This window comes from Mauremys mutica, chromosome 1 (assembly GCF_020497125.1).
Source record: "Mauremys mutica isolate MM-2020 ecotype Southern chromosome 1, ASM2049712v1, whole genome shotgun sequence".
Classification (NCBI taxonomy): Eukaryota; Metazoa; Chordata; order Testudines; family Geoemydidae; genus Mauremys; species Mauremys mutica.
In genome coordinates this window covers 26,081,403-26,093,440 of record NC_059072.1, presented here as the reverse complement: position 1 = coordinate 26,093,440, position 12,038 = coordinate 26,081,403, and the positions used below count along the sequence as shown (strand labels likewise).

The window sequence follows — 12,038 nt, the reverse complement described above, 5'->3', positions numbered from 1 at the left end:
CTGAACCATATTTATACATGATAATGTATGTACATAATCTACAGAAGAGATAAGTTAGTTGAACCACATTTTTTCCAAAGGAAATGCAAACTACACAAGATTTGAATTTGTGTTATTTGAATTATTAATATTATAATTTATTATTATTAGTGATAGTAGTAGTAGTATTTTAAGGTACTAGTTACATAAACGTAAATTAGTACCACATCTTTATAGGAAATTGATCAATTTCCCTCCTTTCCACTAAGATTAAAGCCATTTACTTCTCATATATTCAGTTTAAGGATTTACTTGCAGAGCATTATTGGTATGGCCATTTTACTTTTGTTATCCTGCCAGAAGAGGTGACTCTTGCAACGCACCCAGCTAACATGGTGGAATGTAGAAACAGGAGGAGCTCTAGATCATTTAAGGGTTACTTGTAAACTAATTCCTTCATCTATGTCTTCATGTATTTGTTATTTTTTATTGATGCTGCGTGACTGGTATTTAATATAGGGTGAAATCCTGACTCCATTGAAGTCAATGGGAGTTCTGCCATTGACTTCACTGGGGCCAGGATTTCATCCCTGATATTATTTCAGCTCTCTGATAAACTGACTAAAACTTTTATAAATAGGAACATGGAACTTAGAGAGATTCCCAACTGAGCTTTGTACGAATACCTGTGGTACAAACCATTACATGAACATATATTCACAAGTAATCCAAGACTTTCACTTTCCACATTCACTCTTGTGGCTAGCACATCACTTGTACAAGTACTTGTGGGGAAAAATATATAAAAGGGTCAAGAATTCCATCAAGATAAATAATCTTTTATTCAAAGTAATGTTTGTGAATATATATATTTTAGTAGCTGCACAGCACTGGTCAGTATATACCTATTTTTAAATATTTAGGGCTCAATTTCCCTCTCAGTAGAGCCTCAACCTGGCCTCCTTCAGTGTTGCAGGTGGTAATAATGTCAAACACAGTTTTGGGCTCACAATTGTCCACTGATACAGTCAATGTCATTTTAGATGTCTGACTACATGCTTATATGCTCTGCAAGGCTGGGGCCGTATATTTGTACAGCATCTAGCACAATGGAGCCCTGATCCTAATTGTGTGTCTGGGTTTTACCATAAATCAAATAATTGCAAATAGTAATTGCTCCCATATATCAGGCATTTGAACATCTAAATGACCCTATTTGTGCCCACAAAGCTATAGTGTCTGTAAAAGGCTGATGACCCTTAACCCACACCAACAAAAAAGGCAAAAAAATGTTACAGTTTACGTGAGTATTTTAAACATACTTACGTTTGCAGTGTTATTGTAACCATGTTGAAGAGAGACAAGGTGGGTGAGCTAACATCTTTTACTAGACCAACTTCTGCTGGAGAACGAGACAAGCTTTTGAGTTTTACATGAACCTGAAGAAGCGCTCTGTGTAGCTTGAAAGCTGGTCTCTCTCACCAATAAAAGATATTACCTCTCCCACCTTGTCTCTCTTAAACATACTTAGAAAGTCAGTTCCAGCTGGGTTCATTAGAAAAGCTAAAGAGTATGATGCCTCTTCATGGTTGTTCCTCAGATGTCACCTTCCTTCCTGCAGACTTTCCTAAAGGAGCGCTTTGACAATGAAGAAATTAAACCAGATTTATGGATGTCCTTGGAAGGTGGAAACACCTGTACTGAATGTGGGATTCTAGCAGAGGATACAGCTTTGTATTTCGGAGGTGATACCGTGAGGCAAGCTGTCACTCAAGACCTGGACTTGAGGGGTGCCAAGTATGTCATGTTACGTAGTAGAATTTGACATAGCTAATAAGTTGTAATGGAGGCCTTCATTAAATAATAACAGAGCAGGAGATGAGACAGTTCAGTGGATGGATATTAGGAAATAGAGCCTTTTTATGCCCTGGCCACCACCAGAGTAGAGTCAGCTTAGGTAGGCAGTGACAAATAGTTCTTATTCTTACGGTCAATAGGGGACTTTTCACTGACTGTATGCAATGAGTTATGTTGTTAATATATCATTTGTGTAACACCCGCAGGATGCTTGCTGCTTTGTAGATATATAGGAGAAGGTCCTTAACCTACCGAATTTACAATCTAAATAGACAATTTACAGACAAAGGTGTGGGAGAGTAGTGAGGAATTGGTGGTCTCTGTATAGTTTTTAGCGGACAGGTAACTACATCACAACCTCACCACTACAATTGGCACTAGTTAGCACATGGGTTGCAAGTCTCAGCAAAAAGGCTCAGCAAAAATGGGTATGGGGGAAAACAGCACCTCCAGAAGATTTCAGTCTCCTAGAGTGTATCACCAGCACATTTCACAAGCACTAAAAAAAGTTATTTTTAAAAAATAGCCAAGCAAAGTTGTTTACTTCAAAAATACAAATTGTGTTTAGTAATGCTGGACTACAGGGGAACTGGATGTAATCCCATATATTGTTGTAGCTGGGAGGGGTATGCATTGTGTTGAAGGAAGACAAATATTCAAAAATAACTCTAGAGACTCGCTCCTTTGCATCAAGATGTGATACATAGCATCTAATTCAAGCCTATTATGAGGCTTCTGTAAAGTGAATATGAAGCATTTAACACTTCAACATGGCCCAGAGAACCTCCTCCTGCGGTCTCTCCTCACCCCAAATCAGGAGAGTATGTGAAAGCTTTGTATTTGCCAAATATTTAAAGGAACAATTCTCAGTGGTAATTGGTAACAAAGAGCCCAGTCCTGGCAACACTTACACACATGACTGGCTTTTCCTGGATAAGTAGTCCCATTGAAATATGGGAATGTAGCGAGGTCGAGACTTACTGGCACAGCGCCTCCTGCTGGTCATCTTGGGAATTAGCTCTTTTTCAGCTCCAGAGCGCTTTCTTCTGACCAGTGTCTCACCTGCCTTAGGCCCTGTGTCCCTCCCAGACTCCATTACTCTTTTCCTCGGGGTTCTGCCCCAGCAGTACCCCCACACTCTGGGTCTCCCCTTCCAGGGGAACCCCCAACTCTCTAAACCCACCTTGCCTCGGTGGCTACTGCCAGTCCTCATCTAGCCCCCGCTCACTGGAGCAGACTGAAGTCTGTAATGGCCACTCATCATTGGCAAGGGGTTCGGACCAGCTGCCTCTGCCTAAGCCCGGGCTGCAGCCTCTGCAACACCAGTACCTGTTTATTTATTGTGATAACATTGAGTTGTCCGGTGGCAAGACAGCTATGAAATATAACCTCATGTTCACTAGCTAAAAAGGTTTTTACCTAATTTGTTTAACATACACAAGCTAGATATGTTAGATGTGCAGCTTGTGTACACATGTAGTCCAGAACTTTAGCTGGTGTAAAGCAGCATATCTCCATTAAAGTAGGTGAAGCTCTGTCAATTTATGGAAACTAAAATATGGCCCATAAGATATAGGAGACGATGCATGTTAGTTTCATCTGCCCACCTCAGTCTTTTACTTTAAATAAGGTCTCACTCCTTCTGCTGAATATTTGTATTTTTGTATATAGCTCTTCCCTTCCCTTCCTTGCGTTTTACTGAAATCACTTCTTATTTTCATTCAGTTCCCTGGTTTCCCTGCTTAATTGCACACACAAATTAATATTTTTGTGCACACGATTGCCTGTTTGCACCTACAGATGCATATTTTGCAGGATTTATTCAGATGCTTATTTTTGAAAAATTTGCACTAAGTAAACATCACTTTTCTTTAATAAAACATTTTAGTATATTATGCATTTTCAATCTATTTGTTGGCAGAAAACTAATCTCTTGAACTGTGTTCGGCAACAAATTTTCCATATCGTTAGGATACATGATATTCTGTGAGTAACTACCAACATTCTTTCCTTCAGATTTCTACAGTACTGGGGAAGAATTGGAAGTGAAAACAACATGACAACATGCCACAGACCAACATGCAGGAAGGAGGGAGTTCTGTTAGATTATTCAATTGATGGAGGCAAGTCAACATTTTAGTTGCAGCTGAACAAACTTTTTGTGTATAGTCAAACACCATCATGTTTGAGAAATGTGCAGAATTAGATCTAACTTAAATATTTTAGGGTTAATTATTCAAAGCTGTAATCTACAGTTATTAACGTTATACCTTGTGTGTTTTCCCCTCATATAAAACTGTCTTTGTTTCAAAAGAAACTAGACCCAGTCCTGGTACTTATACTCACATAAATAATCCCATTGACTTTAGTTTGACTAATCACATGAGTAGCAATAGTATTAGGACTTAAGGTTTTCCTATCAAAAGATTGAAGATTTTATCTTATGACTTTATATTACCTTCCATTAATCTTTAGACAGTTTCCACCTTATGTTGCTTTACTAATCCTGAATCCTTTCATTATAGGCATATCTTGGATTTTGCTTCATGAGATGGATTATCAGAAATACATCTCGGTCAGACATGACTACATACTTCTCCCGGAACACGCTCTGACCAATACAACTCGCCTGCGCTGGTGGCAGCCTTTTGTGATTAGCAATGGAATTGTGGTTTCAGGCTCTGACCGTGCTCAGTGGGCACTAGATGACATACTAGTTGGAGGTGCTGAGATCAATCCCAGTCAACTAGTAGATACATTCGATGATGGTAAGGGAGGATGTAGTAAGCATTCTATTATCTGATTTAAGAAGCCTGTGTCAGCCTTTTTATTGAACTAAATAATTGTTAACTGAAGGTCTTTCAAATGCACATTTTAATTTATTTTTCAACTGTACATTGTTTTTTTTTATAAACAATTACAAGGTTGATATTTTATTGATTATGCTAGTTTTAAGGATTTTTTTATTTTACTATGATTTTTTTTAAATCCATACATTTATAGGACAGTTCAGTTTATTTCATCTAACTGCCTGGATTTGGAAATTCCCATATTTTTTAATATACTAGTATTGAAACCAATTTAAGCTATCTGACTAGGGCTGACACTTTAACTAAGACTCTTGGTTACTCGTTTAGCATATATCATTAAAATGTTGTACATAATGTCTCTGTGGATTCAATACTAAGTCTACATGTTTTTTGAGACATTCCAGTAATTGTATGTAACTCATGTTAATAGAAGGCACTTCCCATGAAGAAAACTGGAGTTTTTACCCTAATGCAGTCAGGACTGCTGGATTCTGTGGCAACCCCTCATTTCACCTCTACTGGCCAAATAAAAAAAAGGACAACACACACAATATCCTGTCCTCCAGGGAGCTCATTATACAGCCAGGATACATGATGCAATTTAAAGTAAGGAAACCCTTCTCTTTATCCAAAGTAAAACATACTATAAAAATTCACCTAATTTGTCTGTGGAATTTATTACAGTTTCAAGTAGAATATAAAATTCAGTAGTCTGTTAAATATTTAATGATAACTTGTTTGTTGGAATGCAGGGAAATACAGTAATAGAAACAATAACATGGGTTCAGAATGATTGCATAAATGTATGCAGTGTGGTAGCCATGTTGGGTCCAGGGTGTTAGAGAGACAAGATGAGTGAGGTAACATCTTTTGTTGGACCAACTTCTGTTGGTGAGAGAGACAAGCTTTAGAGCGTACGCAGACCTGAAGAAGACCTCTGTGTAAGCTCAAAAGCTTGTCTCACTTACCAAGAGAAGTTGGTCCAACAAAAAAGATATTACCTCACCCACCTTGTCTCTGCATAAATGTTAGTTCAAACCAGGATGGAATGACTGTCCCTGTACTAGGGGTTGCTAGAGGTATTGGTTGCCTGATTGCTCTCTATTGAAGTGAGTGGCAACTGGGTCTTATGCAGAACAACTATTCTTATTCTCATATCTAAGTGAGATGTCATTATAATAGCAGCTGCTGCTTGGAGGGGACAGGGAGACAAAGACTGACTGAAACGGAACATTAAAGCAAGATTAATAAGTCCAGTAAGATGGAGATCTGGGGTATGTGCCTGCCATTGCCTATCAAAATGAGCATTGAGAAGAAAAAAACAATTCCTACCAAGGACCAGGCAGAAAAGGAGATACAGAGTCAGAGTTGGGCAGAAAAATAACTAATGGGATATATTGAAAATCTGAAGGTGCTAAAAGTAATAACCCTTTTTGTTACTTGGTCATCTATCATGCAAAAATAGTCTAGATAATCAACAAAGCACCACTTGATGTTACTCTTGATTTTTAGCTGGACTTTTGAATGAGGCCAACACATTTTATAATCAATATAATGTAGCTATTAAATTATTATTGCTATTATTTATTTATATTGCAGTAGTGCTCAAAATCTGCTAGGCATTTTCCAAACAAAAGGGAAGACCCTGACCCAAAGAGCACACAAGCTTAAAAAACAAAGACAGGATGTAACATATGAGCAAAGAGATAGGCTGATAGGCATATGTGTCTTCCTAGTTATATTTGCTTCTTGGTCTTTTGTGGTTGTTTTTAAGTGAAACACCCTGTTTTCCCTTTCTGCCACAAATTAACACCTTCATCTTTTCACACAGCCATTGCCAGTTTTAGGGCAAGTCTACACTACAGCGCTATATCGGCACAACTGCACTGATGCAGCTGCACCACTGTAGCACATCTGGTGAAGAACGCACTATGCCGATGGGAGAGCACGCTCCTGTCGACATTATTACTCCACCTCGGCAAGAAGCGGAGGCTATGTTGGCAGGAGAGCATCTCCCACCGACATAGTGCCGGTGTGGATAGCATGAAACTTGTATCACTCGGGTGAGGGTGAGGCTTTTTCATGCCCTGAGCTACGTAAATTAGATCAACATAAGCAGTAGTGTAGACCTGACCTTAGATTAAATGTCTGTAATCCATTCCCTCACAGCATTTGACCCACACACATAATCCACCACCTTTGAAGTTACCCCAGGGATGAATTTCACCTACTGTTACTATTGTATACAAAGGGTGTAGAAAAGCCTTGTATATCAGCTTCACAGGTGGTCAGCTTACTCAATCAGCCATCTTTTACTTAGATTTTAATGGGTGTGATCTGTGTTGATCCAGAGGAAATGTTACGTTCATATTATTAAGTTTGCTTCCCTTGGCTAAATTTTGCTCCTGACTTTCCTATATTTTCTGTCCCCTCCTTACTGCTACAGATTTTATTTCTAAAGTAAAAAGAACAGGAGTACTTGTGGCACCTTAGAGACTAACAAATTTATTTGAGCATAACCTTTTGTGGGCTACAGCTTATTCTCAAATAAATTTGTTAGTCTCTAAGGTGCCACAAGTACTTCTGTTCTTTTTGCAGATACAGACTAACACGGCTGCTACTCTGAAACATTTCTAAAGTAAGGATTCAGTTCTCCTGTATAGCTGCAGTGAGGGCACAGGTTTTGAAGCTGCTCAAATTCAGATATTTCTGTTTGTTAGCCATTCAGTAATATGTCAAGTGTACTGAAGTCTCTGAACTTGAGCATCATATAATGTCAAGATGAGTCATCAGTTTATTTCCTCAGACATACAGCATATTTCTGTTTACAGAGCCTTTTAAAATGATTTAACCTGATGAACCTGAGTACACCCCAAACTGTGCAGACCAAGATTTTCATTAACAGTTACCTAAAGTTGAGTTCTTAAATCCATATTTAGGCACTTAAATAAGTGACCTGACTTTATAAAATTGTTCTGAGCATCCAGCAGTTTACATTAACTTTCATGAGAGCTGCAGGGTGCCCAGAACTTTGAAAATCTAACTATTCATGTAAGTGTCTACATGATTTAGGAGCCTAATGTTAGGCACCTGTTGTTGAAAATCTTTGCCCCCAGTTCCAAATGCATTCTAAGCTCTAGTACCTAGAATGGCACTTCCCTTTCTATTATTGTACATTAGAATACAAAAGGTGAACACTAGTCTCTGGTTACATGGTATAAAAAGACCCAAATGTCATTATTAATATTTCCAGTCTTATGCAAAGATTCACAAAGGCAGCAACGTTTGAAGTGGTGCGCACTTTGGTTAAAGTGTGTTTTTGTTGTGGTGTGGGGGGTTTTAGATCTAAGTTTGCAGTCTTTTAATTCTGTATCTTTAGAAAGAAAGGACAACTGACAGTTCATTATGTATTACATTAAATGTCCTTTTGATCTCCCTGATCTACCAGTACCTGACACATTTTATTTGTGTTTCAGATTGTGGTTGGCTGTGAGGCAACTTCTTGTGGTGACCTGCACTCTGTAATGCTGGAATATACTAAGGATGCCAGGTAAGCTCTCTCGATAATTTACCCCAGGACATTGCAAGATCAATGACACTGTACCTGGAGTTATATCTAATGAGCATATTGCTGGTACACACACACACACACTCACACACACTCACACACACACACACAAATGTCTTCAAAGTATCTCTTGTTTCAGTATGTCGTGGTCTTTGATAAAGGACTATAAACTTTGGGCTAAAGCTATGCTGTACTAGAAGTCATGTGATGCTAATTTGTGGCTTAACTGGTGCCATTATTGTCTCCTGCAATGTAGTATAATAGAATATATGAATTACTTCAAAAAGTGGGGCTGTATTTTGAGCTTAGATGCCTGTTGCGTGAAAACAAGACCATGGAGCAAAGCCAGTATAAAAGGGCTCTTCTCTGACCTCTAAAGGAAAGGACTAAGGAAAAGAATTCCCAGTCATACCAGGTCATAGGGGCTCCTGGTCTCTGCTTCCCAAATCCCCTTACCTGCACAGATGTATCACAGCATTTCCATCCTGTGGGAGGTTACCATGGCTACGCAAAGTTTGTAGACTTTCACACTCTATTTGTGATTACAGGTGCATGGAAATTATTGCTGAAGACCCTTTGTGGTTTTTTAAAAAGAAATATTGCCATGACCTCTAGTAGGTTTCTAACTTCCCTTTCATTATGATTTTCAGTTGTTCTAACAACATATTTTCTTTGCTTCCTACAGGACAGATTCATGGCAGCTTGTCCAGACGCAATGTCTTCCTTCCTCATCTAATAGCATTGGCTGCTCCCCATTTCAATTCCATGAAGCTACCATCTATAACTCTGTCAACAGCTCCGCATGGAAAAGAATAACTATCCAGCTGCCTGATCATGTCTCCTCCAGGTAGGTTACCAAAAGGTCAGCTCACTTTGGAGATATCAAACTTCATCTGTCTAGTTGGCACTGTTAGTATGGAACGACTGGTGAATTTAAAGTGTCTCTTTTTTGTCTGGATTTGGAAATGATACATAATGGACACCCTTGGAATTGCTTTTCTTTAATAAAAACTGCTACTGCCAAGGATTAAATAGTCATGACATTCAGGCTAAAGATTGCCATTGTGACACAATCATAAGGCCTCATCCTGCAAATACTTATTACTTTGAGTAGTCCATTGAAGCCAATCAGGGTAGTAATGTTAGCAAGCACTAATATTGGCAGTAACTGGTTTCCAGGTTGGGATTTATAATTGTAGACCAATGTAAACCTTTAGACCAGAGGTTCTCAAACTTCATTGCCCCATGACCCGCTTTTGACCACAAACATTACTTCCCGACCCCAGGAGGGGGGACTGAAGCCTGAGCCTGCCCAAGCCTGAGCCCCACCACTCCGGGCAAGGGGGCCAGAGCTGAAACTCAAGGGCCTCAGCTCCAGGCAGCGGGCCCCACCACCCAGGGCTTCAGCCCTCGGGTTTTGGCCCTGGGCAGTGGGGCTCGGGCTTCAGCCCTGGCGACCCCATTCAAAGGGAGCCCGGACCCACCGTTTGAGAACGGCTGCTTTAGACCCTGGGCAGTATTTTCAAAAATAGAAATCTGAAATTAGGCTTCTAAACCCATATCCTGGAAACTGATTTTGGAAAGTGCTGAGCACTCAACAGCTCCAGTTTATCTTCCTAGGAGCTGTTGGGCTCCCAAAGCTTTTGAAAATCACAGAAGGGTCTCAGTGTGCATTTAGGAGCGTAACTTCTATTTTTGAAGCTCTTAGCCGGAGGCTCTGTCTACGGCACAAGCTAGGGGTGTGACTCCCCTGGTTGTGTACACATATTTGCACTGGGTCTCATCGAGCTAGCGCAAGTATAAATAGCAATAGAAAGGGTAGCAGCAGCAGAGGCATGGCAGAGTTCAGACCTCATTGAAACCGGTACTCAGCACAGCTAAGCCATACCTCTGCTGTCGATACCTGTGCTACCGTGCAACTTGATGTGAGCTAGCACAAGCAGGGGAATCACAGCCCCATCTCATAGTGCAGACTAGCCAAAGTCTGCTATCTATTTAATCCTAAAGCTGCTTAACTGAAGGCAGTGGGACTACTTACAGAAGTGGGCCCTAGAATGAGTAGCAAATGTTTGCAGGATGAGGCCCATCAATATAAAATTCCATTTCAATGGAACAAAGTGTGCTGGTGTTCTTTAGCGCGGTCTGGCCCTCTGGTGAAAGCTGGAAACTGGGAGCCTGGACTTCTGGGTACTATTCTCTGAGCTCTTCCGCTGACTCAGTGTGCGACATTGAGCAAGTCACTTCAGTCTCCCCTGTGCCTCACCCCAAAATGCAAATCTAGCGTTCTTACCAGGCATTTTTTCTCTTTCAGCGTGTGTCCATATGATTGAATGTTTCTGTACAGAAATGCTTAAGTGCTGTCTGCAACATAATATGATATTGTGTTGTTTGGTATTTGTAGTGCGACTCAGTTCAGGTGGATTCAAAAAGGGGAGGAAACAGAGAGGCAAAGCTGGGCAATAGATCATGTGTACATTGGAGAAGCGTGCCCTAAACTCTGCAGTGGTCATGGATATTGCACTACTGGAGCCATTTGCATTTGTGATGAAAGATACCAAGGTTTTATTTCTTATATTCCTTTATATGTATATATATGTATGTATGTATATATGTTAATCTGGCTCAAAATGAAACAAATAAAGTAGAGACACAGCCAAACCTACTAACTCAGCACTGGAGTGCCTCAGTAACAAGTGACAAGATACAAATTCATAAACAGAAAGACTTTTCACCTTTGAATAAGAGCTATCCCTGCCCTTTTTTACCTCCAGATATAGATTGAATTACTGTAACTTATTCTACGTGGAGCTACACTTAAAGGCCACTCAGACCTCACCAAGCACAGAATGTGGCTGGCTGCTTACTCTGCTACTCCACACAGAGACCATGTTACACCTGTGTTCATTTCACAGAGTACGCAGCCTTCCAGTTTGTATTCAAGTTTTTTATTTTGACCTGTAAGAGCTCAGTCCTGCAAGTACAGCGCTTGGGTCCTGAGCCATCGACCCAATTAAGCATGTGCTTATAAGTCCATGAGTAGTCCCACTAAACTGCTTAAGTGCTTTGTTGGATCAGGGCCAGATTGCTACCACTTTGCAGGATTGAGCCCCATAACACTGAGTCCTGGCTATCTTAGAGACATTTCCATTAAAGCAATTGTTTCAGGCCTCCTGCAGACTTAGGCAGACATCTCTGCATTGGTTTACATTAGGTTCACATTTTGAAGGTTTTCATTGCAAACAGGAAGACTAGAGACTTCGATCCTGATTTTCCTCTCCCTGTTACTGTGCAAATCCTACTGGAGTCAATGTAGTTACACTGCTGTAAATGAGAAGAGAATCATGCCCTTATTTTTTTTAAATGAAAGCTTAGATTCTCATGCACAGTTATACAACAGTTTGAGCATAATCTGCAATTAGGAAGCAATGTATGCCACTGTGCAATCATATTATACACAGGGCCCTGCCTGTGGCAGTAACTACAACAAGTTGAATCTCCAATTGAATTCAGTCATTTTTTCTCAATGTTTCGATACTTGTCTGTATTATAACTTCGCCTTGTCCTTTTTAGGTGATGACTGCTCTGTTTTCAGCCATGAGCTTCCCAGTTACATTAAAGATAACTTTGAATCTGAAAGAGTCACTGAAATAAACTGGGAAACTATTCAGGGTGGAGTTATAGGGAATGGATGTGGACAGCTGGCACCATATGCCCATGGAGATTCACTGTACTTTAACGGATGTCAGATAAGGCAAGCTATTACTAAACCTCTGGATCTCACCCGAGCAAGGTAACAACACTTTACTATTCATTTGAAAAACAAC

General features: G+C 40.0%; 1 protein-coding gene across 1 annotated transcript in view; it reads left to right on the top strand.

The window, feature by feature from the left end:
- RELN (reelin) overlaps positions 1-12,038 on the top strand; it is a 473,567-nt gene that overhangs the window by 441,801 nt on the left and 19,728 nt on the right. Inside the window, exons 54-61 of the mRNA XM_045031243.1 lie at positions 1,601-1,776; positions 3,853-3,959; positions 4,362-4,604; positions 5,077-5,252; positions 8,123-8,196; positions 8,900-9,061; positions 10,616-10,773; positions 11,785-12,004. Coding sequence (XP_044887178.1) covers positions 1,601-1,776; positions 3,853-3,959; positions 4,362-4,604; positions 5,077-5,252; positions 8,123-8,196; positions 8,900-9,061; positions 10,616-10,773; positions 11,785-12,004 — 1,316 coding nt within the window. The remainder of the gene's footprint in view (positions 1-1,600; positions 1,777-3,852; positions 3,960-4,361; positions 4,605-5,076; positions 5,253-8,122; positions 8,197-8,899; positions 9,062-10,615; positions 10,774-11,784; positions 12,005-12,038) is intronic.